Here is a 27,849-nt window from a genome sequence, read left to right on the forward strand (position 1 = left end):
GATTATATTTTTGTTCCCTCAGTATGTATCTAGCATGTAGTAGAAGTGTAATGAATATTTATTTGAACTCATTTCCTAGGTTTATTAACTTTAATATCTGTGTATACATACAAAATTATTATTACATCTACCATCTCTGACAGTTCTGATAACTTTTTACATTTATCTAAGAAATGAAAGGTAAAAAAAAAATATCTCTGAACAGCCAAAAGAGATGTCCATGAATTCAAGTTTCTTTTCTCTATTCAGAGGGGAGTTTTTCAACTTAATTTTGAAAATAGGAAAATAGTAGCTATTATTTAAAATATATCTTCAACAAACTTGGTTTATCCCCCCTGAGAAAAATAGAAGAGTGGAAAGAGGCTAATACAGATATGAAATATGACCAGCAATGGTGAGAAGTAAAGTTTGAGAGCTCACATAGGAAACCATAAAAGCTATAAATCAGTATGTAAGAGCACACCAGCAAATCAGGCAGGGACAATTTTATGTAAAAGCCAATAACCACATGACCTTTAAACAGGTACCACTATGTTGTTGACTGTAGCATGTCAACAACATGTAGTTTAAGATTTTTGCTGGGTATAATGGTACCTGCCTATAATACCAGCATTTGGGAGGCTGATGCAAGAGGGTTGCCCTAAGTTCAAGGCCAGCCTGCACTATATAGTGAGATCTTGTCTCAAAAAAAAGTAAGATCTTCATAGTGAGCTCAAGATGTATGTGTGTATGTGTGTGTGCATATATATCCATGCTAATACTTGTAATAGTAATCATAATAGCAGCTAACATTTTTTAAGCAGTAGTATACACAAGACAGTGGTTAAACACTTTGTATGTATTAACTCATTTAGTCCTTACAATACTCCTATGGGCAAATACTAATATTATCCCTACTTGTAGGTAAAGAAACTGAAGTACAGAATGTTAACCTACCAAGCTGATGAGTAGAAAAGTCAAGTTTTGAATCTAAATTTTCTGGCTTTGGGAGCAATGTTTTTATCACCTTATCCTAATGCTTTAAAAAATTTTACTGAGTTTATTATAGTATCTTCCAGAGGAAAAGAAAGTAGATTATTGAGAAAGTAAAAAATGCATACAGTAGGTTCTGGACTTTCGCTATAAAGAAGGATAAACTTGAGTCATTTGAAGGAAAATGGATGTACCTTGAAACACAATGTTAAGTGAAATAAATCAGAACATAAGCTTAAATATCACATGGTTTCTGTTATAAAAGAAATGCAAACTATAAAGAAATTAAAAAACAAAATAAGATAGCTAATAGGAAACAGAGCTAGAACTTTTGTAAATGAGAAGATGACCAAGAGATGGAGAAGGGAAGGGGTGAGGACAGGAAGAGGACGTAGGAAGAATTACAGTGTATCATGTACATGTGCCAGCTCCTCACAGTGAATGCAGTCATAGTATACCACAAAGATGTACTGAGAAAAATAAAAATTTTAAAAATACTTTCTAGAAAAATTTTCATCCAGACTAGTCAGAGAAATTTGAGAGTATGATAAAGCAAGCAATGGATGGAAACAGAAACTGTAGATGCTGGAGTAGACATGGCTATTTTAGATGAGACAACCAGGAAAGGTACTCTGAGGAGGCAAGAGGAGACACATTGGAATATGCAGAGTGAGCTATGAGAGAAGCAAGAGAAGAGTATTCTGGAAGGAGCACACCATGTTTGAAGGACACAGGTAGGAGCAACTCCTTATCACGTGAAGAACACCGACATGGCCACTGAGACAAATGGGAATGCATTGATACAAAGCAAGGTGGGAGAGACAGAGACAGGGGAAAGTCGTCCACGGGCACAGTTGACTAAAAGTCTACCATTCTGAAGTCTGGACTTTCTCAAGGACAATTTTCATTAATTTTTTTCTTATTTCTTTGCATGTCCATTAATTTTTCCATTGTTGAAAATTGGCTATCTTGACTATTGTAATATGATAACTCTGGAAATGAGATCTTCTCTTCCACCCCAGAATTTATTGTTGCTTATTATGTTTGAGTTTTCTAAATCCTTTCTTTAAAAATTGTATTGACCTCTGTGTGCCACACTGAAGTCACTGTTCCAGAGACTGAAAATGGTCAGCCCATGATTTGATAGTCATTTACTTACAAACAAAATCATTCTCCCAGTTTTTGCAGAGTGGCTTGGAGTAGATCACTTCTTCAAGGCTTAGCTGTGGAATTTACAACTCTACCTTAGCCTCAACTTCCTTCTTGCCCAGGGTCTAAAAATTGGTCAGAGTTAGAAGCCTAAGGTCTTCTCCTGTCTTTTCTAGACCCTCATGGATCATGTACTTAGGAGCTTTTGAAGTCCTTCCCTGGGTAGCCTCTTCTCTCATCCTTCCCTTGCTTTACAGTCTGTCTACTACATGCCCCATCTGTTAATCTTTCTCCTAGTGGAGCCAGCTAATCCATTCACTTTTAAATGATTTTGACAAATGCTGCCTGGCAAGCCATTTGGTCCTGAGAAAACTCTGAGACTAGACAAGTAGAATTAAGGTAAATGTGAGCCAGTCCCTCAGGTAGCTGCTAGACAGTCAAAACACACAAGCATAGTTTGTTTCTTTGTTTGTTTGTTTTTGCTTATATGTACAGTATCTGTATTTTTTCCTCTTGCACTGCCAAGCTACACCAGGACTGTGGGCTGCTATCTTCATAGCTCTTGCCAAGCTGGAAAGTAGGGAATGTTTGAAAGTAGAGAATGGAAGGAAATAAAACTGCCATAATTCTTTCTCACCAAAAGTCTCTATTAAGCACTCCCTTGATTGTTGTAAGTGTTTAAAATAAGTATGTAAAAAGTTGATTCTAGCATTTTTATCAGCTGAACTATTACTTTAGTGGAAGGACAGAGTTTAGGAGTACATACCCTGCTTCACTGACTGCTCTTGATTATTACTCCTCCAGTTCCTGATTAATGCTTTAAAAAGACCACCTTGACTGTTGTGTAGAATAAAGGTGCCCCTAGAATATGGACTCCAACAGAACAAGGACCATCACATTTTTTGATAACTGACATATTGATCACCTAGAATCGTGCGTGGCATGAAGTCTGTACTCAGTGAACATTTCTGAGTCAAATTAATGAAGGAATGAAGAATACAGAGGAATAAGAATAGAAGAGGTTTTTTTTCTTGCCTCACAGGAAAAGTACAAATAAATCTGGTCGAGAATAAAGTATACGTGTTTTTAAAATAATTTGTTAGTATCATTTATTTCCTACAAAAGAGGAAAATAATTTTAATTGCTAAAGAGCCTTGGGTAGAGAAGTTTTAGGACTCTGGAGCAGTAATTGTCAACCAGGGAGGTAATTCCCCAACACATGCGAGCACGTGCGCACGCGCGCACACACACACACACACACACACACACACACACACACACACACACAGACATATACAAATGCGCACACCAGGGAATATTTAGTGAAGTTTGAAGAGTTGTCACAAACTGGAGGGGTGTGAAGTAGGCTAACTGTCCTACAGTACACAGTGTACTTAATGTATTAGAAAAACTGTTGGAGGAAATATTTAAAAATATCATCCCTAATTTCTTTGCAATATAAAGTTGACAAACAGCAGTGTACTCTGTCATCTGTAGTAATTATAAATAAATCAAAGAGTTCATACCCTAAATCCTCCTGAAGGATAAAATTAGGCATAATTATAAGCATCATTAAAATTTTATTTCAAGTGTGATATTTAGATAGATTTTAAGTATGATAATGTTTTAGAAAAGGTTCATTACTGAAAATAAAGTAAGAAAATTATAGTCGTAAGTTTTGATTCAGAAAGATAATGGAAATAGCTAGTAAATAGTTTATCCACTGTCCTAATCTCTAAAACTATTTTGCTGGTTATATGTGGAATAAGAATAAACAGAGGAAATGATTATTTCAACAAATGAATTAAACTGTGCAAAGTAATTGCAGGTGAAAGAGTTTAACATTTACTTTCAGCAGGCGTGAAAGTGCATCAGATGTGAGAGTTATATGGACAGTGGAGAGGAAGGGAAAATACATAGTAAGTGCAAAGTATGTTAATGTTGGGTATTTTCTGAGTCATATTTGCTATTTATAGCTCATCTTGTTCAAGATTTATTTTTGTTGACAGTGCTTACCATTCTTAGCTTTGTCAAAGGTCTATGAAGTCATCTCTTTATTCTTGGACAGTGTAGCCAATTAACATGTTAGACTTTTTTTTATAGAGAAAGGTAAGATCTTAATTAGTCATAGCAGATTTGTAGAACTTTGAGGTCAGACGGGAGGTATGTCCTCACCATCCTAATACCTGTTGGAAGCACACTCTTGGATGGCAACCAGGTGAAAGAAGTTTGACGCTTGAAAGGATGAAGTGATGAAAGGCAAAGGAAAGGATTTTGAACAACCTGGCCAAGAACATGACAACCTCTAAGATCAAAGGAATGTTCTGGGTGTATGCGCCCCAGAGTGTTAATAGATTCTTCACCACTTCCTAGGTCTCCTGCTTGTGTTTGCCAGGATTTGACTTTGTCCTTCTTTGACAAAACAGACTGTGTTTTGGGATCCGTAAGCCCTGCTTGAAGTATGCTCTTAGCTAACTAAAGCAAAAATTTTTTTCTGTAGGTTTATGCACATGCTTAAATATGGTACTCTCCCTTCAGAGAGCATAAAATTGCTAAGGTTATTGGACACTTGAAGTATGCTAGTCATTATACTGGTGCACTTTAAAAACATTAACTCATTTGTGCTTTGGTGTAACCCAGTGTCTTTGGTATTATTTATCTCCATTTTCAAAAATGAAAATGTGGGTAGAGAGAGATTGTTAACTTGCCCAAAGTCACATGGAATTTAAATTTATGTCTGTGTGTCATTGATCATTTATTCTTTTTGAAGTTAAATTATTGAGAGCCTCCTGTGTTTATCTTATTTATAAATAATTATGTGCATTGATATTTTGAGGCTTTATAAATCAACAATATGTATTGAGTATTTCACTTGTAAATGCTGACAATAATATACAGTATGAAGTGTGGGGTCCTTGCTTCAGGTAACTTATAATCTAGTAGTCTGTGGAGCAAGTAAATTTCAGAACTTGGGAATTGGAGTGAATGTAGATTTAGTATATACATCCGCTTTTGTAGTTTACTAATTCATTCATTGTTTCATTCCTTATTAAAAGTGCCTTATCCTAAGGTGTCTTTGTGCTAGCAGTTCTTAATATTTGTAGAATATGAAAGTAATAGTAAGTATGATTAATAATATGTTTATTTCTAACTACCTTAACCTGCTTGTTGAGGTTACTGGTTTAAGAGAAAAACTAAAAATGTTTTTGAGGAAGAATATATAATAGCAATATACTCAAGGTTTGGTATTTAGAAAATAATATATATACTTATATTTCTTTAAGATATGAAAATATGCCTGTATTTATTAACTCAGTGTTCTCTCAGTCTTTTTTTCACATGTCAACATGTTTATTTAGAAAACTTTGAAGACATAGATAACCATTACTATTTGCTTAGTCAATAATTAGCAAAAGAAATACAATGAGGCCCCAGAGGGGGAAATGTGAGAATGAAGGAAGGGTGTTCCCAGGAAGACTCAGTGAAAGACACACAAAGAGAAGGGGGCTTGGAAGGAGAGTCTGAGCTCTCCTGCTAAGTGCCCTGGAGAGCTGGAGCTGCTGGCTGTGCTGTCATCCGGAATACATAATGACTTTCAATGTCAATCTAATCTGGTTCTAAAATTTGGTTTATAAAAAGCAAAACACCTTTAAGCTGGAAAAGAATCTCACTATTGCATTTTTTTTAATCGGTACCAGGGATCGAACTCATAGCCGCCTGCTTGCAAGGCAGGTGCTTATGCCGCTGAGCTAAATCCCCAGCCCCGAATCTCACTATTGAAAGTGCTTCATAAATAGTTTTCTGCAAGTCACAAATTTTTCTGCATTTACTTCAGACACATTGTTAGATGATACTTTCAAGCCCTGGAAATAGGCAAAAATATAAAAGGCTAAAAACCAGTAGAGACAGGTTCCCTAGGGCTTCTCTATACTTGTTCTGCAAGTATTTAGTAAATACTTACCATAGTGTGATCACTGTACTTACCCTGGGGATAGGGATAAATAAGAAGTAGTTCCTGCATTCAAAGGATTTCTTCTGATAATAGGACAGTGAGATAAGGGCAGGAATGAAACGGGTATTAAGTCCTGATGGGTAAGTATTTTGCTGTAGTACATACATTATCTTATTTAATCATCACCATCTCATTGCTGTTGTCACTAGATGAAGGCAGGTCTATCCTTAATCTTTATAGGGCCATGCAGTAGTACCAGTGTGGTCTACCTGTCATAAGTCTTAAGTATTTAAAAGTCACAAATCAGACTAATAAACTGTTTACTCTGTTTTCTTGCCTTGACACATACACCTTCATAACCATCTGGAAGACCAGGCTCAAATTCAGAATTCTTAAACTTCTCAGCAGTTCCTGGCCTGTAGCCTCCCCAACCTGTTCTCATCTCTGCAGGCTTCATGTTTTCACAGATAGCTCCTTTGGCTACCTCTGTGACCTGGAGCATACAGAGTCAGGACAATGGCCCCATCAAAGGAAACATGCAAATCCCGGACGCTGGCTTCAGCTGGAATTCAGGGCTGGGAATTTCAAAGTCTTGAGTCCTGGGCTGTGATCTGCAAGTAGAGATGTGAGCTGTGGGACAGGGGCAGACAAGCAGAGGAGGGCCAGAGCGAGGACCTCAGCCCAAGCCGATCTTCTGTCTAAGAGCAGTTTTCAATGAGGACACAGGTTGACCTCCCTGAATATCTACAGACAGAAAGTGGTGGAACCAGAATTGTGCAGCATTTTCTAGATGCACAGAGGATACCTTCATCAGGGCAAGTCAGCTGATAGGAGAGTACTCCTTAATGAACCGCCCAGGATGAGGAGTAGGGACTGTCAGGGAGATCTTTCCAAGAGGAGCATTATTTACACTCTTGAAGGGGTGAGTCAGGGATAGGGCTGGAGATGGGGAAGACCCTTTGTCCTGTTCCCAGAGTCTGAAGGGATGGCAGTCAGTTTGGCAGAATAGCATTGTATTTGTGATATAGAGAAAAGGAATGAGGGGCTGGGGGTTTAGCTTAGAGGCATAAGTGCCTGCCTTGAAAGCAGGCAGTCGTGAGTTCGATCCCTGGTACCGATAAAAAGGAAAAAGAGAAAAGGAATGAAGCTGCTGACATTAGGTTGAAAAATTTAGTGCTTTCTTTGCTACAAGGACCAGAAAGGAACATCACACATTTAGGTATCAGGGCTGAGGGAGAACTAGAAAGAAAAATATTTCAGAGTTTTCTTCTCTAAACAACAAAGGAGGCAGTGAGTCCTTTATAGAAACAGTCAGAAGAAGCCTTTGGATGTTGGGCTTTTTAGCATGGATTGTAGGCTAATGATGAGAATACTGGTGGGAGGAGAAGGAAAACAAGTGTGATATAATAGCTATATTTAAGGAGTGGACAGAAAAAATAATTAACCAAAACATAACAAAGACAGGGAAAAAAACCCAACAGCAGAAGTTTGTGGAATATTAAGAAGCTGATCTACATAGGGTCATCAGTGTCGTGGCAGGGTCAAGTTTGAGAGGAACTTTCAATTGCCATGAGGCCATTAACCTGAGCACATGACAAGAGGAAATGCTCATATTTACTGACCAGAAATTAGGGCCATAGGGATAAAAATCCATTTGCGAGTGTGTGAGGGTTATGAGGAAGTAAATGTAGTGAGTACGGTTTTTTTTTTTTTTATTAAGCTTGGCTTTGAAGTTAGGAAAGAGATTATATTAGACTTTTGATAATGTTGATATATGAGTGTCTTAATTACTTTTCTCATCACTGAGACAAAATACCAAATACTTCATAAGTTAAGGGAAGAAAGATTTTTTAGTTCATAATTTGTAGAAGTGATGCTACCTTGGCTCCAAGGCAGGGTAGCATCACAGAAGAGAAACGGAAAACACCAGACAGAAGGTAGCAAAGCAACAGGGCTGACCACAGCTCTTTATGTCCTTCATACCTTGTCCAGTCTACTTAGGGCAGGTAACACTCACACCCTTAATCCTAGTACACCTGAGCCTGTCTCTGCACCAGGAATCAATTCCAGTGTCACACACTCTAGATCCAGTCACCTCTGAAAAAGCCCTGTCCGTGATCACACGAAGCTCTGAGGGGACATCTAAACACAAGCAGTAACAGCAAGGATATTTCTAACATCCGTGCCTGAATGATTGTAGTGAAATAGGAGAGACTAAAGATATGCATATTTTTGATAAGACATACTCATCGCTTATCTCTGGGCTCCCCCCTCTCCACGAAAGACTGGATGTGTTTAGTGTACTTTTCCTATCCATGACATTAAGCACTGAAGCCGGAAGCTTCCTGGTCACTCTTATCAGATGATTCTCCCCTCCAAACTTTCCACAGCTCTTTCATCAGGATGATTTCCTCCACCCTTTCACCCCCTGAGCCCCCATCCCTCTTCCCTCCATTGTCTTTCTTTACCTCTCCTACCACTTATCTGACATGCATTCACTTATTTTATCATGATTTTTCTTTCTGCAATAAAAGGTCAGCTCCAGTCTTTATAATAATGACACATAGCAAAGACTCAGTACATGTTTGTTGAATGGTATATGTGGATTCCAAAGCAGAGATTTCAAGCTTTTTTTCTATCATCAGCTAGTTGGTAAATATTTTAAGTTTTCCTGGTCACAAACAGTTGCTGGTCCATATTATTTGTTTGTTTTTATAAATAATCTTTAAAACTGTAAAAGGCATTTTTAGCTCACAGGACACACCTTAGTTGCCAATAACTGTGAACATTAAGGAACCATGATTCAACCCCAGGTAAAGGTATTATCTCTAAGAAACCAAAGGAGTGTTTCCCCCTCTAAGACTGACAGTGAGGACAGAATGAAATATACCGAACAAGTAAGGGAGTCTGTGTCAGTGACATCAGTCTCCTAACATGAGGGAAGTAATTCTAACCTGGGTGTTAAACACTTGAAAAGTAGGAACATTTTGGAAAAAGTTAGGTAGCTAATCAGAAAGATGAGCAAGAAAATTGATAAGCCAAGGGATTCAGCCAGAGCTGGACAGTTTAAATCTATGCAATGTATGGTAAGACTAGGAAAAATAGGGAAAGGTAGGTCTTGAGAATCACAAAGCTTACAAGTGACCTGCACAAATGTCTGAAGCCGGTTGGCCTGGCAAACTAGATCAGAACTATGACTGGATTTCCTCATACTTTGTTTTTATAAAATCAATTCTAGAAAAAACAAAGAAATATGAACTAGTTTGTGAATGTTAATACCAACAATCAGCATTTATTACAGGCCCAAGGTATTTATTAATGGCTAAGCTACAGCCATTATCTCAATTTTACTACGTAGTTTCTAACTTTATCTCTGATTTACAGATAAGGAAACTGAAGCTTAGGGAAGCTAAGAAACTTACCCAAAGGTACACAAAGCTTTTAAGTGACAAAGCCAGATGAAGCCGAGCAAGTCTGGCTGGCACCCACTCATGCTCTTGCCTTATTGCAGTATGGTGCTGATTAATGAACTGATACCAACATGAAAGGAGGTTTCTAATGACAATTACTGCCCTTGCCCTGTCTTGTTCAGCATTTTATATTGCTTTAGATGAGAACATAGATAGTATGCATATCAAATTTTCCAGTAATGTGGAACCAAGAAGAATAAGGAACACAATAGATAGCAGAATGGGAACTCAGCATTATCTTCAATGGGAATGGCTCACAAAACAAGAAATGTGACAGATAAGAATGTAATCCTTTACTTCGATCTGGAAACAAATGCTCAAATGCACTGTCTCGGCTGTAGGGTACCTAGGAGGAAAAATACTTAAGAGATTTTAGTCATCTACTTTAAGGATTGTGGTAAACTGCAGCTTTCCCAGAGCGAAATAAAACAGGAAAGCAATTTAAGCCCACTCTGTCTAACAACTAAAGAAACTCGTAATGACGTAAAGCAAAAACTGATGGCAGTAGAGCTGGGGCACAGCAAACATTCCTGAAATGTTTTAATCTACTGCTGTTCATACATTTTTTTTTTTTTGTGATGTTTATGGTCAGAACTAGGAATAGGAAAAAGGTGTTACAGGAAACCAGTATTTGATTCAGTACTGGAGTAAATCTTCCCAAATTAAACCTTGTCAACGTTAGGAATTAATGCATCCTCTACTTTTGGATATATTTTAAGCAGAAAGTCAACTATCGTTTCATAGAATTTACCCTAGATGACCTGCCAGCACTAAGATTTCCCTCAGAACAAGTTGGATGAATAAAGCATTTCTGTACTATATTTCACAAAAGGAAACTTCTCAGCTTTCTCCTGTACTGTTTGTAACCTAATTTAGTGCACCGTTAGATACACAGTGGTATTTATTAAAGAAATTCTGTTTTGAACCTAGACTGTACATTTTCACTTAGAATATGACAAGATGTTTAGCACAGTAAGTTAAGTTTTGCATATTTCTTTGAAAAGGATGTTTACTTTACTTGTGTATAATTCTTGCCAAAGATTGTAGTATCGACTTTGGGCCATATTTCTGCCTAGTTTTCTTCTAACCTACGTCCATTGTGTAATTTTTAGTAGATTTATTAACAATCATGGTGTTTTTCTCTAAAGCCATGTTTTCAAAGAAGTGCCTTGAAAAGCTTACTAGTCCTTTAGCAGATTGGATTCTAATAAGCAGAAGGAAGTTGTTTCAGAAGGGACACCATCTATTGACTTTTTGTCATACCTTTGTCATTAGTTCTTAAACGAATCTATGACCTTCCCTGTCATATGTCTGTGTGTGTGTTCACATTCAGCTTTTAATTGTACTATATTGTTAGTAGAAAATTAGTGGGACATACATCTTAACTTCTAGTTTGCTTTGCTAAAGGTACATAAGAACTTAACAGTTACCATCACTAAGTCTTTCTGATATTCCTGAGCAAAGCTGAAGCAAAAAATAGGCAATAGCCGTAGTCATCCATTTAAGTTTGCCTAACCAGCAGAGCTATGCTGCTTATTGAAAAGAAACTTTGTTTTTAATCTTTTAGGTGTAATCCCTTTTCATGGATTTTCAATGTATGGTAAGTGGGACTTTAAAATATTGTTTTTATTACATTTTAGGAAATCTAAACAAGAATACTGTGTTATCACATCACCCCCACACTTAACAAATTATGAACATTTTTAAACATAGAGTTTAGAATTTGTTAATATGTCCAATTAAAGAGTTGAAAATAAAGAGTCATCATAATTTTAGGTGTTTGACAGGTTAGAATTAGAAATTTATCTGAAGTTTACCATCTTATAATTCAATAGAATACAGATACCCAGTAATAGTTAGCTGTAGGCGCTAAGCTAGAGTGCCCAAATCCCTGAATTATTTCTTACATGAATCTTTTTCTAAAAAATAATAAGTCAGAAGGAGTCATAAGGGACAATGTGAGCTCAGGATTTCTGTAGACTCCTGTGTGCACAGCAACAGTTTCATTAAAGCGTTCAGTCGCCTGCCGAAAAAAACATCTGCAGGCTTGAGAGCTGAGTGCCATTGGTCCTCACGCTGTCACTGAGTGAAGAATGAAAAGCTTAATGAGGATAGCAAGGGAAATGCCCAGTACCTTAGTGCCACTTAAGATTTAAATTTTTATATATTACAAAGAAACTTTTTACTGTTGTTCCCTTTATTTCTACCTCTTACCTTTAGAATAAAAAGAAACACTTTAATGTTTTATCTTTGTAACAAGAAGTTAATGCTTTTATTTGTAAAAAGCACCATCATGTTGAACATCAGACACTCAATCAAAGACATAAAACTTAAACTGAGGACACAATGAAAAAGATGCAGGGTGCTAGGGGCTGTGCATGATGCTATCTCAGTGATGTTTACAGTCTATAATGTACTAAATGCAAATTCCATAACATTTAATAGTACACTGGCCTTGCAGTGTATTTCTCTTTTATAAATATATGAGGAATCTAAAACAGATTCTAAAATAGAATCTAAAATATTAGGCATATAAACTTTTACTTCTAATAATAAAAGTGTAAGCTCTTTTATGTATTTATTTGAATAATTCCAACTGCAAGAATTTTTCAAGTAAACATTTTTAGGTGTATTTGAGTGGTTTAAAAGATATTTTATGTCATGAAAGTTTAAATCTAACAATTCTTTGTTCAGAATTCATCATTGAGTCAGGCTCTGCCTATTCAAATTTATGATCATTTAACAGGCTAGGACTTATACTTCCAAGGGGAAGTGTATTTCTTTGCTAAAGAAATACAGTACACTGTGTAATCTGTTTGATATAGAGTTTATGTATACTGTTTAGAAAACTGTTTTAAGCATTCACAAATACTTTAGGAGCAGCTAGTTAGAATCAATATAGTAAAATAATTATAGTTCAGTCCTGGGAGGGGCTGGGGATTTAGCTTAGCAGCACAGGTGCCTGCCTGGAAAGCATGAGGTCATGAGTTCCATTCCTAGTACCAAAATAATAATAATAATTGTACTGAGTAAATAAATAAATTGACTTAGGGACCCTGGTTAGGACTTTGCCACTTTAGTTTGGATTTCTGTATGCTGTATTACCACTTTTAAAAAATCCATTTAAAGCTTTTCTCTGAGCTGTTTTTTGTCCCATTTATACAGATTATAAGTGTGTAGTATAATTTCATAAATTCCTACAGTACAAGTTAATAAGCAAAACATTTCTGTGGAAGAACCAATAGAAAGAGATACTTAAAAAGTTAAGTAATAGATTTTTAACATATTATATGTAATAAACTACAAATTCTCCATTTTATAATTACATATGGAAATTCAACATAAGTAATTGCGATATCTTCAAAAATGATTACAAAAGTTGTTACAATGTTGTGTTATATATTTGTAGAAATGTTTTATTTTAAATTTCTCAGCATTTCAGCAATGACAATAATCACTTTCATATTACAAGTTCTTGTATGTCAGTAAATGTTACAAATTAGAGGATATTACATGTATCATTTTGAAAATATAAATTCTAAAACTTTCATTTTAAATTTGTATTAATGCCATGTATTAGTATTGGTGCTTTATGTTGCCTTTTTAAAGTTGTTACTTCAATTAGAACACGATTTTCATTCTTTTTTTTTTTTTTTTTTGAGACAGAGTCTCACTGTGTAGTTCAGGCTGGCCTTGAATTCACTTTGTATTCTAGGCTGGTCTCAAACTCACTGGGATCCTCCTGCGTAAGCCTCGCAGTTGCCGGGATGACAGGCATGTGCCAGTGTACCTAAAGAGCATGAATTATTCTTTAAAAATGTGTAGGACAGGGCCTGGGGCCATAGCTCAGCGGCGCAAGCATCTGCCTTAGCAAGCTGAGGTCATGAGTTCAAACTCTGACACTCACACCCCGAAGGTGTATCTGACTCTATAATATTGGCTATTTTAATAAGTAACCACTCACATTGGTTTTCTTTAAGTACCCTGATACTTTCGTTTCCATGGGCTTATTCTGAAGCTGTGCTGGCTCTGCAGTCATCCGTGGATTTCTTCTCTTTCAGTCGCGCCGCTTTGCTTTCTGTACCATGAACCGTACAAGCTGTACCAGACGTTCCGCGAGATGTACGTGCGCTTCTTCTTCAGACTGCATTCCATCTCCTCGCACCCCTCTGTAAGTCGGTAAAATCCGGATCAAATGGGACTGCGATCTGCTCTTTGCTGTAATAAGAAGTCTCCTATGCCATTAAGTTATAAAGCAACGGATTTTAGTTTATAATGTCAAACACTTCTGTAGCATAAACGAAAGAACAGAAGAATGATATTTAAATGTTCAATAATAAAAGGGGACAAGGTCTCTTATTGACTGCATTTAAATTTACATTTAATATATTAAGAGAAAAACAGAAAGGCTGTATTTATCCTTGGCAAGATGCTTACCTGCTGACTTCCTCCTTCATAAAATGAGGTTAATAATGGAATATATATCGGGGCCACCAAATTTCTCCGTGGTCGTCTATGTGACTACTGCTGAGCTGAAGAACTTTTTTATCTTCCTACTTTAAAACTAGGTGCTCCTATCCTATTTTGCTGGTAGCCAGTATTGTTCTCCTGCATGGCTAGCCAACGTTGACGAATGGCAGAATCAGGATGTCACATATAAACAGATGAAGCACCACCAACGACCTCGAGCGTCTCTAGGAGAACATGATTTAGCTGTTATCTTATGTTAACATGTAATCTAGAATGATCAGAAGCATTAACAGTAAATACTGATACAATATCTTTGTGAGCACCAGAATTTTACTTTTCAATTCTGTACCATCTTATGTTCCCAAGTTTGAAACCCTGGCCACCCCATACCCGGCTGCAGTGGGTGGCTGTGGGGCGCTCACACCCCACACTGTGTGCTCTGGAGGTCCCTGGTCTGCAGGCTGCCACCCGGGATCGGCCCTGCCTGTCCTTTGTCAACTCAGTGGAATAAAACAGCAGTCACCTCCTCTTCTGGTGTGCAGCCAGGCTGAGCTGTTTGGAACTGTGACAGCCTTATTTCTTCAGAAACTCAGAAAGAAGATTAAAACCTCCTTCCTAAGATCAACCCAGAGGAATGCCAAGCTGGAAGAAAGACTTCATTCAGAGCCGTCAAATAATAACCTTGAAAGCCATCAGCTTAGTTACTTATCACAATTTACAAATAATGCCCTTTTGAAGAAAATAGATTTTAGGAAAAACAAAAACTTTATCCTAATCAAATATTCTTGTTTGAAAACTTCCTCATACGAATTTCAAGCAGCCAGCATCAGTCTTTTCAGAGGTGGATTCCAGAGACAGATGAGAGAGGGAAGGAGTAATTTCTCCAGAGAGTGAGGGGACTGGGACATGGCGTACTGAGTGGAAGGCAGGGCTCAGCACCAGGCAAATACCTGAAAACTGTCATGTGTTAAAAAAAAAAAAAAAAATTATTTTGCTAGGCCTAAGTAGTTCAAGAAATAGTATGTTTTCTGTAACATAATGTTTGCCTGGACTCATCAAGCATTAATAGGGTTTTGTGGGGAACTTACTGTAATTAAAATGCGACTTTTTTTTTTTTTTTTTTTTTTTTTTGAGACAGAGGTCTCACTATGTAGTTCAGTAATTCAGGCTGGCCTTGAACTTCACTGTGGATGGAGCCCTCAAACTCACAGCAGTTCCCCTGACTCAGGTTCCTAAGTACTGGGATCACAGGCATGTGCCAGCAAAAGGTGACTCTTTAGTATGTCCCTAGGTATAAAGACACATAGAAAGACATGAAATGTAACTGTAAATACAGCGTTAGAACTTTATTAGTGTATCCCCAGTTTTGATTCTTACACTGTATAAAGAATATTTGTGTTCATAGTCTTATTTTCTATTTGGATAATTTATTAGCATAATTAATGTTTAAATACTAAACAATCTATTTCTCCTGTGGCTTATTGTTCTATTCAGGGTATTGTGTCACTCTGTTTGCTGTTTGAAACCCTTCTTCAAACCTATCTTCCACAACTCTTTTATCATCTACGGGAAATTGGGGCTCAACCGTGAGTATTTTTCCTCTCCTAACTGAATAGTTTTACAGGAGAGCTATTTTTTTTTTTAACCATTGTAAAGCACTTGTGAAAATGCAGTAATTCTTCAGAGAAATTAAACTAACAATTTCCCCAATGAAACAATGATTTTCAAGTAGTAAATTGTAACTATCTTGTATTAAAAATTCTTGAAAGAATTACTAAAATCCTTATAAAGTCTTACTAGGATTTTTTGTGTCTGGGACAAGAATCACCAAAATGAGCTAATTTCTGTTCATAATCAGAAGTGTTAGCTCAAAACCGATGTGAACATTTGGGAAGCAAATGCACCCTGAAAAATGTGCTAACACTGAAATTAGTGAGGTTGGACTAAATCTGTAGGGGCTCAACCTACAACAGTCCCGGAGGTTAAGTTTGCTGTCTTTGGTTAGAGAGCAGGTCAGTTACCTACAGAGGTTGTACTATGATTTCTCCTTGCAAAAGTTTGGATTTCACTCACTGATACCAATGAGAGTTGTAGATGAATATGTAAAGTGGTTTTGTGCTTCACTTCTATGGGTCTGTGTCTCCTAAATTACAATATCTAAAGCAACAGGACATGCTAAACAATTAATCAGTGTCCATTCCCATCTACTGGGCACCTAGGTTCCCCAATTAAGGAGGGCTTTTGATAAGAGAACTCATTATTTGTGACCACAAAAGGAGTTAATGGAAAAAGAACAATGCAGTGTCTGCCTTCTCCACAACAGTTGAATGGGAGTGTGTGTAAGTTTAACTCAATAGTTTCCCATTTCACTTCATTAGGCTATGCAATCCCAGGACAGTTGTGAACTCATATATGCTGCAATTTCCTTATCTTAAAATCAAAGGAATTGATTTTCATTGACTTTATCTACCTCACAGAGTTATTTCTACACAGATAAAGAACTGTGTAAAAGTCTGTATGTGACATCTGCTTTCGATGAAGTACTTCTAGATTAGAAAACCAATTATAAAACATTCATATCCCCCATAGGTAATTTTGAGCTGATATTCTTTCCTTTGTAGCTGTTAAAAATAAGATTGTGTTCTAGGGGCCGGGGCTCAAGCACTTGCCTGGTAAGTGTAAGGTTGTGAGTTCAAATTCCAGTACCAAAAAGAAAATATTCTGTTCTTGATTGAGATTATAGGACAATAATGTAGCACAAATATTTTATTATATTATATTTTATTGTATTTTATTGGTACTGGGAATCGAACTCATAACCTCACACATGCCAGGCAGGTGCTTGTGCTGCCAAGCTATATCCCAGACCCCAAGCAGAAATATTTTATATCGAGCACATCTTTTTTTCTTAAACTTGTAGGGAGTTAACCTATTTTTTTTTTTTTACTATTATGAAATGAACTTTGGAGTATATTAGGCTTTTTTAAAGAGGCCAAATTGAAGACACTTAGTTTATTCCTTTTTCTATTTATACTCTTTGGTTATTAAGAGGAACAAACGTATTTCAGTAGCTTATGATATACATTAAAATTCTCATGTAAAAGAAAGTATTAAAAATTCTAATTAGAGGATAGAAATTAATTTTAAAAGACTTTCATAAATGAAAATTCATCCTGCTAAAACATTTGTAATTTAATTACTTTAACAGCTGTAGGACTACCCAGATTATCCTTTTCTGTTTGAATGAATGTCAGTAATTATGTGTATTTTATCAGTTAAATTCCTAATATCCTATAATTACTCTTAATTACCTTTTAATAGTTGTTGGATCAATAGTGGCTTTGATTCTTTCATTACAGAGATTAGTATTTATGTTATCTCTCTTTCTTGATTATTCTTGCTAGATGTTTAGTCATCTTTAAAAGGACTACTTTCTGTTTCTCTTGTGGTTATTCTTGTTTTTTGTTTCATTTGCACTAGATTCTGGTCTCACTTATTTTCTTTTTTCTGCTTGCTTTAGGTTTACTTTGGCTCTTGTCTTTCTACTTGCTTAAGATAGAAGTTATGTCGCTGGTTTGAGACTTTTCTCCTTTTCTAAAAAGCATTTATAAATTTCCCACAAAGTACCGCTTTCTCACAAACTAGTAAATTCTGATTTTTTAAAAAAAAAATTTCATTCCATTCAAAATGTTTTTAAAATTCTCTTCTTCCTTTACTATGGGTTACATAGAAGTATGTTGCTTGATTTATTTGGAATATAAATATTTGGAATGTATTATATTTTTCTGCCTTTGATTTCTTTTTTAGTTCTGTTTTGGTTAGACAACATGTTTTATAGTGTTTCAATTATTTTAAAGTCGTTAAGGTTTGTTTTTTGACCCAAAATATAATCCATCTTGTCAGATGTTTCATGTGTTTCACATGCAGTTGAAACGAATTTTTGTTCCACACATTCTGGCAGCATGTCCTGTAAATGTCAACAAAGTCAGACTTGTTAATAATGTCCAACCCTTCTATATAGTTTTACCCACTTCCTTATTAAAGTTTTTTTACTTTTTCTATTGATTATTGAGAGGGATATGAGAGTTTCTACAAATTTTGTCTCCACCATTACATATGTTTTTACTGCATGTATTTGGAAGCTCTGTTTTTAGGGATTTGTTACCTATTACCAGGTAATGACCTTTATTCTTAGTAACTCTACTATGTCTGATATTATATAGCCATTCCAGTTTTTTTTATTACAGTTTGTACGGTATATTCTTTTTTGTTCTTTAACTTTTAACATATCAAACATCAATTCTTTTAGTTTTCAAGTAGGTTTTTTAAATCAAAAGTATAGTTGAGCCTTCCTGTATGATAATCTGATCATATAGGAAGTATGTTTATATCTGAGAAGTGTGTTTATGTCATTTATACTTAATGTAACTGATACCATTGGATTGAAATCATCTTGGTAGAATTTTATTTGTTCCATATATTCTCTACTACTTTTTTCTCCTATCTACTTTTGAAAATTGAGCATTTTATCTCTACTATTTTGAAAATTGAGAATTTTATCTTCACTGTTGAATTATTATTTGTACTTCTAAAATATTTTTTGATAGGTATCATGTAATTTACAATATGTATTATTTTTAAGATCACATTTACCTTCAAATAAGCCCAGACCTGTCTGGTTTCACTAGCAAATTCTACCAACCATTTCAAGAGAAGATAATTTTAATTCTTGTGTTTCTCTGGTTGCTATCAAGTTCTTTATTTTTAGTTCTTAGCTACAGATAAAGTTTGATTATTATGTATCTAGGCATGGATTTATTTGCACTTACTCTGTTTGGGGCTTGTTGAGCTTGAATCTATTGCCAAATTTTGGGAGTTTTCAGGCACTATTCTTTCAAATATTTTTTTCTGCACCATAGTGATTCTTCTCTTATTCTGGGATTGCATTAACACAAATGTTAAGACTTTTATAATTGTCCTATAGATCCTTGAAGTTGTATTAATTTTTTAAATCCTTTTTTCCTGATTTCTTCTGATGGTTAAGATTCAGATTGCACATTTTCTATTGATCTGTACTCGAGTTCACTGATTCTTAGTCATTTTCTGTCAGATCTATTCAGTAATGTAACTTTTTGTTTGTTTTCTGTGATTTTTTTCTTGGTCATTGTATATAATTTTCATTTGGGTCTTCCTCATACAAAGCCTGTACAAGCGAACATTTGTAAGGGCAGTTCCTACTACACAGGTGTTATACTCAGTAACTTCCTTGTAAAATGGATGCTCTGCTGTCTGTGTGGGAGGAGATACTCCTCTAATAAAATTCTGTGAGAATTTGAACAAATAAAAGTAGTTGAAGATAATTTAGAGTTAGATGTCAATTTATTTTTGTAGTAATAAGCCTGAACTCAGGGCTTTTGCCATCCCAGCCCCCCATTTTGAAAATTTTGAGAGAGTCTTGCCAAGTTGATAAATGCCCTGGCTGGGGCTTGAAATGTGTGATCCTCCTGCCTCAACCTTCGAAAGTGCTAGGACTACATGTGTGTACCACCATGCCTGGCTATCAAATGCATTATTTAAGTATTAAAGTACCCAACAGCCAAAAGGTAGGGTTTTGTTTTGGGTTTTTTTTGTATCTGTGAAGAGATTTTTTGTACCGGGAATCAAACTTACAACCTCATGCTTGCTAGGCAGGCTTAGCGACATTTTAAAGCCAACCAAAAAGTCTATGTTATCAATACTACTGCCTAAATGTACTTTGCTATGCTATAGTAGATCAGTGGTTATTCAAATTTCTGAAACCTGGGGATCTTTTTCATTTTGCAGTTTTAAGAGAATCAATATAAGATAATCTCTAAGTCTGTTTTTCTCTTTTAAGAGAATAGTATAGATATTTATCAAAATAATATCAGAACAGTTTGACTAGCACCTCTTGGGGGCAGTCAAGAATTTTTATATGCTCATAGATAGTAGGAAAATATAAGGTACTGATTCTTGGGGCTCTAGAACAAAAGAGCTCATTTCCTGAGTTCAGAGAGAATCTAACATATTACTGGTAAATATTGAGATTTCATATATTTTAGGGGTTCTGTTTTTGCTTTGTTGATGGTAAATTTGTTTTTTGGAATGGAATTTAATTTTTCATTGTTTTTTCAGAGTTCTGATAACCCTACTAAAGTGAAGTTCTGATAACCCTACTAAAGTGAAGAATTTAAAATAAAAAATCTATTTCTAAGGTCTCCTGTAACCTTAAAATTATTTGCCCTTTAAATACCCTATTGTTTTATCTATCCATTTAACTGAAATACAATGATATAATTATTTACTTGAAAAAATACAAAGCCATTATACAGTCTTGCAGGTATTTTGAATAAAAATTCTAAGTATTGTGACTTTTAAAAATCAGCAAATTGGTCACACTCTGAAAAATATAATGTAGATGTGAGTTTATTTATGAAGGCCAAATTCAACATGAAGAAGGGCCCAGCATGAAAAACAATTCCTCTTAATAGTTTAAGACCACTAAGTTGAGGACTGGTAATTTCTTACCACTGTGCTTTTTAGATTTTAGAAAAGGACTCAAGTTTTAAATGTCCAGGTGATTTGTAAGACTCAAAAGAGACGCCTTAACAACAGAATCAGTTGATACTGCCTTTCTGTAAGAAAAAAGCACAGCGGTAAAACTAAATTTCATTTTTTCCCTTGCTATAGACTTCGTATATCCTTTAAGTGGATGGTTCGTGCTTTCTCTGGATACTTGGCTACAGATCAACTCTTGCTATTGTGGGATAGAATCCTAGGATACAACTCTCTGGAAATTCTTGCTGGTAAGAGTAAGTGCTTATATGTCAGACACACATTTGTATAGTAAGGCCCATTTCTTTTTAATAGTCACTGTCTGTAATTGGAGATTGAATCTGTAGTTGTCACTTGTAATGCATGAATCTTCACTAGGGTCATCTGGCTTAGAAGTTCAAGCGCCTGAGATCCTGCTCTCCTGATACTTCTGTCTAAACTAAAACCAATGTATGTCTAGTTTTTCTGTTTGTTTTGTTTTTTCTTGGCTCCCAGGAAAGCCTCATCTGCCTTTTCCACTGGCCCCTCTTCTAGAGTAGGCGGGGCTCATTTCTTCCTGCAGCAGAGCAGAGGTGTGCTCCTGGCCTGCTCTGGGCTTACCTGGCTAGCTGTGCCATGCTCCTTCTCAGCAACTGCCTAAAATCCAAACCGAGAACAAGCCTCATGGCCCACATAGCTGAAATCTCAGCTCTTCTAGGTCTCAGTTCATACTGAATTGAAAACCTTTCCCTTTTTGCTAATAGTATTTGACCTCCACCCTGGTGGCTGAATTTCTCCTTTTAGCTATTCTCTCATGCCAAAAATATTTCTTCTTGTTCTCAGGAAGCCAGAGACTCATCTCTATTTAATAATTAAGTAGTATGTACAACAGGTATATATCAAGGCAATCATATAGGAAGACACCAGGCACGTGTTTCTTACTAGTTATTTTTTTTGCTTTGTGGTGTGCAGTAGATTCAATTATTCTTATCATTAGGATTATCAAGATACTCAAATAATAATCAGAATATTGTCACAACAATGGATGAAGAGCAGAAAGTTGGCAGAGTGGTCCTGCCTACCTCAAACCTAAAGTTTTTAACAATTTAAAGTCATCTCTCTGGGCTACTGTGGAATAATGCATAGTTGAAGAAAAATGTGGCATGAATATTCTCTAGGTATTATATTAACATTTTATTGAATGTGGATAAGGCTATAGTAATTGGGTGATATTTTGAAAGGGAAAATTATAATAAAACAAAGTGCCTTGTAAATAAATTTCACCCTTGATTTAATCAGATACTATCTCAATTACATTCTTAACAATACTAGATTCTTCTCTCTCAACACTTTAAAATCACATACAAACAATTAGTTAAGAAAGAATGGCCTGTCCCTTTTAACATATAAATACATTTTGCGTAGAATTGGTTGGGCCTACATTGAGAGGGAGCAGGGAGAGAAGGGATACATTACTAGAGATCATCTGCGATAACTTCTTCAAACATTTCTGATGAGTCTCTGCTTACTATTTGAATGCTTCAGAGTAGGGTCATCCCTGTCTTAGCAAGGGGCCCACTTCATTTCTGGGTACTATGAGTTGTTAAAATGTCCCCCTTTTAAACCAAGGTCATTATCATTTTTGTCCACTCTTATCTCCCCCCACTTCTCTTCAAAGTCTGTTTTCCAGGCTCAGCAATGTTTGCTGTACCCCTTTTCAAATAACAAGATTTTTGACTAGTAACTCTCTTCTGGAATGCCAGAAATTTTGAGTATCATAATAGCATTTGTTGTCTTTTCAAAAAAACGTTAGAGAATATTTTAGAAGAAAGAATAGTATAAGATAGTACTTTCTAATAACTGGGATTTTCCCAGTTATTAACAAGCTCTTTAACTATCACCTAAAGAGTCAAGAAGTTTCATGACTTGAAAGATTGATTGGTAGTGTGAGAAGCTGAAAGAAAAAAATATAAATGTAAATATATGTGATAGTTAATACAGTCATACTACTAATTTCTCTTAGTTCATTGAAAAGAAAGACTTGTGCTAATATTAGACAATTAAATGCCAATATCCTGTACTCAGTAACTAATTTAAAGATAACTATGTGCAATGTATTAATTATTGTTATCTTCTACTTGTGTTTTGAAATTTTGGGGTTTTTTTTTCTTTTCAAAATAAAATTTTAAAAAGATAGATTGACTTGAAAACATATTGGAATGGCTCTTCTACTATAAATTCTCTTATTCTGTGCCTCATTATTACTTAGTAAACTGAAAGAAGAAGAAATATATGCCGAATACGGTATTTGCTCTAAGTCAGGCACTCCGCTATGAGCTCAATATATTAATAAGTTGGTGGTGAATGGGTATCAAATGCCATTCAAACTATTGTATCCACCCACTTTCTCTGAGTGTTTTTTTAAAAATCAACAGAGAAGACTTCTACAACATCTATTAATGGGACTAGACAAATGGGTGTTCCCTGTCCTGTGCTTCATATAAAAAGCCTCGAGAATAATTTCATGTAGAAGTACAAAAATCAGTTTTGATTATTTTATGCATTTCAGATATGGGTATTTTGAGACTACCTTTTTTTTTGATCAAGTGAATTGCTATATAGGTGTCAGAAAAAAATTTTAAATGGCACTGGCTTTGTTAATGAGAGCCTTTTGAGAAATGGTTTAAACCAAGGTATGTTAATATTCATGATACAGTTGTTTAGAATTAAAATAATCAGAATAGATTAAAATACCAAAAGCAAATATTAGTCTCCACCCATCCCTCTCCTCTGTGATGGCGTTGAGGATCTAACCCAGAGCCTCCTGCAGGCCCTGTAACCCTGCACTGCATTCCTGTATTTCATAGGAAGCACGATTTCAGCTGAAACACCCCAAGTGTAGCTCTTGTCTCCTTGGCAAACAAACTTGTTCTGAAAAGGGCTGGGCAAAGTAAACATGAAGCAGATAGAAAGGAACTTCTGTGATGTGACACCAAGGTAAATAAGGGGTTATGAGCACATAAGCGTTTTGGATGCCGAGGTCAGTAAGTGAACTGCTCTCCCACCCCACCTTCGGCCTTAACCTACGTTTGTAAAAACTGTCTCCCACTGTATAAAACTCCTGCTACAGCAGAAATGTGCACGTTTTGTCAAGCTTTCAGCCACACAGTTCATTCGACACCAGAAGGAAAGCAGAGATCATATACTTTAGCTTCTGAGACATCTCCACTGACCAAAATATGACTCTGCACATTAGAAAGCTGTAGAAAAATTGCTGCCCTACAGAAATGGTTTCCTTTGATGTAAATATGGAGCTGCAGAACTTTAAAATACTCTTCTTTTTGGTTAAAAAGAAAATTCCTTGTTCCAGATATCTGGTATTCTTTGCTATCTAGTGATAATAATCCAGCTAACCCGGATTTTTAAGTTTACTTTACTACCGCTCTCTTCTCTCTCCAGGATTTCCTCCCTCACTGGTTCTAATGCTTTTTGCCAACCTGTCCCGAATCTCCCATCTCCTAGTAAGGGTGCTAAGCCTCCTGTCACTGGTTACACCTTGCCCTGTCTGGGGAGATGGTCAGACCTGGCTTCTGGCTCCACTGCCAGGCACCACCACTTCCCGTCAGGACCCGAGCCACATAGCATCGTGCACGCCCTCCCTGGAAAACTGTGCAGGGGCAGCGGAGGACAGCCCCCATGGAAGGTGCAGGCTTCTGGCTCGGTGCGAGTCAGTACTGTTTACCTCCAGCCTCGGTGGTGGTCACCTGGGGGTTAGAGCACAGGCCTCAGAGCCAGGCAGCATGTCCACACCACTGTTCTCTGCCCGTGTGACTCTGAGCCTGTCACCTGCTCACTGTCCCTCAGTTTCTACATTATTAAAATGGCCCAAAGCAGTCTTAATTCCTAGTACTCATGTCAGAATTAACTGCTATTATTATTTTCATAGTAAAAACTATATCTTAAAATATACATATTTGAGTTAGCAATGAAATATAGCTAAGAAATAGTCTTCCAAATACTTTTAGAACTTATTACCATTAGTTTCGTAAATTTCAGTAATTTGATGGATAGGGATTATACTCTCACCAATAATGATAGAAAAAAAGAAGTCAAAATTTATCTTCTGGCAATACCTTCGCTGTATGAGGATCCCCTCCTTCTAACATGGGGCCTTCTGTTGTCTATAATTCATTCTCTAACATGGAGTTTTATTTTAGTCTATATATCAATAGGTACTGCATTTTAACATAACTGTTTTCCTTTGGATGTGTTTAATGACAACATTCCCAATGTTTCCTATTTAGTGAATATTGTTAAACTTGAAAATCTCCTATGATTTCTTTTTTTTTTTTTGTAGCCAACATTAATGTAAATGCCCACAGTCATTACCCAACATTAATGTCATTCCCACAGTAACCCTCTCCATACAAGTCTATTTGTGACACTAGGAAAGTTAGGACTGAGTATGTAAGAAACATAAGTATAATAAAATGTTATAAAACATTTTTAAGAGAAGGTTTTATTACCGTGTTTACATTAGCACACCTCCTTGGTATATGTGGTACTACATTCTCATATATTTAAAATTTTGGTCTCCACTGCACTAGTAAGAAACAGCTTTGTCAAAATAAACCTCAATTTATAAGACAGTTACTAGAGGGGCTGGGGATTTAGCTCAGCGGCATAAGCGCCTGCCTTGCAAGCAGGCAGTCGTGCGTTCCATCCCTGGTACCGATAAAAACGAAAACGGAAAAAAAAAAAAAAAAAGACAGTTACTAGAGTTTCATGTCATTTTTAACTATTATAATTTTCATTGTGAAATAAACAGATTATTACAATGACTCTTTTGTTGTTTTGGCAGTTCTAGGGATTGCACCCAACATTGCACATTGAGCTACAGCCTCAGCCCTTATTAAAAGTTTTGTTATTTTGAGACAGGGTCCTGCTGAGTCACTAAATTGTCCCCACTGACTAGAGTTTGGCAATTCTCTTGCCTCAGCCTCCCAGAGTCCTGGGACTGTAGGCATGCACACCACACCTGGCTCTTAAATTGACTTGGTGGGGCTACTGGGTTTGCCTTTTCCCCACGACAGTGGGATTGGAGCTTGTGACCCATCAGGCACTGTCCTGGTAAGTGGACTCTCCACTCATTATGAGTCCATACCTCAGAGTGCAGGGCTGCAGCTGTGTGAAGCCCCAGGACTGAGTCTCCTCATGGCCTGTGGCCATAGCAGTAGCTGTGTCCAGATCTTGAGGTAGCCAACAGTTGAAATAGTGTGCATTCTTTTCCAGTCCTGGCAGCTGCCGTGTTTGCTTTCCGAGCAGTGAACCTGATGGAGGTGACATCACTGGCTGCAGCTGAAGTAAGGATAAGTTTCACTCGGACGGGATGGAAATAGTTCCTGAGAGACTGCCAGGCTCACTCAGTTTAGTGTCTGATGCAGGGCACACACTGTTGCTGGCTGACTCTTTGAACTCTGGGAAAACCTATAAGTTCTAAGCTAAGTAATGCTAAGTTCTCAAATTCCCTAATCACTTGAAAACAACTTTCTTATGAAGAGGTCATAAATAGAATTATTATAGGAAACCACTACAACAATTTGGAGAAACCAGATACCTAGGAATTTGAATTGAAACTATTGCAGCTAAAATTAATTTTCTAATTATTCATGCCCACAGATTATTACTCTCAGAACAAAGAAAAACTAGTTGGTAAAGTTAAAGAGTGCATGTGTGGATGGCATAGTAACGACATATAAGCTTTTTTGGTTATTTTTAATTGTGAGTTAATTAAGGCTGGTATATTTTCAATGGTATAATTTGTACCCAAAATATGGTTCAACTAAATGGTGCTTACTGTAATATTCTACTTGTTATCTTTCATACAGATATAAATCCTATCCTAAAAATAGCTGCTACAGGCCTCGTTTAAAGGGAAGAGGATGTTTATGTATCTTGCAACTGAATAAATGTTAGTTCCATTTCAGAATGATTTCCCACAGTCAGTTATTCCTTACACTAGAATAACAGGTCTAGGATTCATAATTATGGTTATTTATAGAAGCAAGTTGAAATGTTAGACCTCTTATAAACCCATGCTACCTTGTATATTTGAAGAAGGCTTAAGACTAAGGTCTAGGTTATTTTCTACTGCACATTTTGGCTTTTGTGCATGTAACAACATTAAGAGATTTAAGAAAGAAAAGTAAAGTTGTAGAGTCGAGGATTTGAGACAAATCTGAAGAACAGAGAGTAGGTGTTGATGCAAAATTTAGGTTGTGATGGTGTTTCTGTTGTGCCTTTTTTCATAGACTTTGTTATTAATAATTCTTTTGTTCTTGTTTTTGTTTTGTTTCAGGCAGTTCTTGCTGACCTTTCTACTTTAAAAGTTATGCCTCTTCTTCAAATTTTTCTGTTTGCTACTGTCACCTGATCTTCTTCAAGGTCACTAACAACACTTGAAGTTTTTCATTAGAAACTAATCATGAACTATGCAAACCCTGCATAAAACCAAAATTAAACTTTGCATATAAGCCAATAAAGATCATGTTCCTTCCTCAATTAAAGCTAAGTAGTTTTTCAGTTTTTGAAACAATAACTGCACACCAAATATTATGTTGCATGCTGCTGGTTTCAAGAGAGAAGCAATAGAAATAACTTCTGCTAAAATGAGTACACTATATATAGATAGATAGCCAGATAGATAGATAGATAGATAGACAGATAGATAGATAGATATCCTAACTTGTAAAAGGCATGTAACAATATATGCAATAAGATCTAAAAATATTATAATAAACTTCAAGAGCTAATGTAGCTTCTTGGGCAATTCTTTTATGACAGTTTATAAATTTATCCCTAGATAATGTATTGTTTGTCATAAATTGCTCTTCACTCGGAAGCAGAAATGAGATGTGGTATGTGAAGGCTTGAAAAACACATAAATCTCAATGTACTTTGTTATTTTTAGTTACTTTTCACTTACTGAGGATTTTCAAGATTCCTCTCCATTTTATTTCTCTCTTAAATGTTTCTCCTGGGAAGGAGCAAATGTAATTATCTCCATCTGATAATACCTTTTTCTTTCCTCTCTAAAAGGCAGGTAGTTATAGGCAGACCCCTTTGTACTTGTCAGCCTTCTGTGTCTTGTGTAGAAGCCTTGCCACTGCTGAGGCATGGGACCAGATTCTGTTTCTTTGGAAGAATACAAGGAGGACATCCCAGGGAACGAAGCCAATGAAGAATCAAAACTATATCCGGTTTTCTGAAGCTTGGTTTAACAGA

At 36.2% G+C, this 27,849-nt stretch overlaps 1 protein-coding gene across 1 annotated transcript in view; it reads left to right on the forward strand.

Moving 5' to 3' along the window:
* Window positions 1–27,131, forward strand: part of Tbc1d19 (TBC1 domain family member 19) — a 119,592-nt gene extending 92,461 nt beyond the window's left edge. Inside the window, exons 16-21 of the mRNA XM_063240565.1 lie at window positions 11,111–11,143; window positions 13,605–13,714; window positions 15,508–15,599; window positions 20,722–20,837; window positions 25,858–25,928; window positions 26,924–27,131. Coding sequence (XP_063096635.1) covers window positions 11,111–11,143; window positions 13,605–13,714; window positions 15,508–15,599; window positions 20,722–20,837; window positions 25,858–25,928; window positions 26,924–26,998 — 497 coding nt within the window. The 3' untranslated portion in view covers window positions 26,999–27,131. The remainder of the gene's footprint in view (window positions 1–11,110; window positions 11,144–13,604; window positions 13,715–15,507; window positions 15,600–20,721; window positions 20,838–25,857; window positions 25,929–26,923) is intronic.
* Window positions 27,132–27,849: the final 718 nt, after the last annotated feature.

The sequence above is a fragment of the Cavia porcellus genome, unplaced genomic scaffold (assembly GCF_034190915.1).
Source record: "Cavia porcellus strain 051 isolate PalLab524CR breed Dunkin Hartley unplaced genomic scaffold, mCavPor4.1 scaffold_30, whole genome shotgun sequence".
Lineage (NCBI taxonomy): Eukaryota > Metazoa > Chordata > Mammalia > Rodentia > Caviidae > Cavia > Cavia porcellus.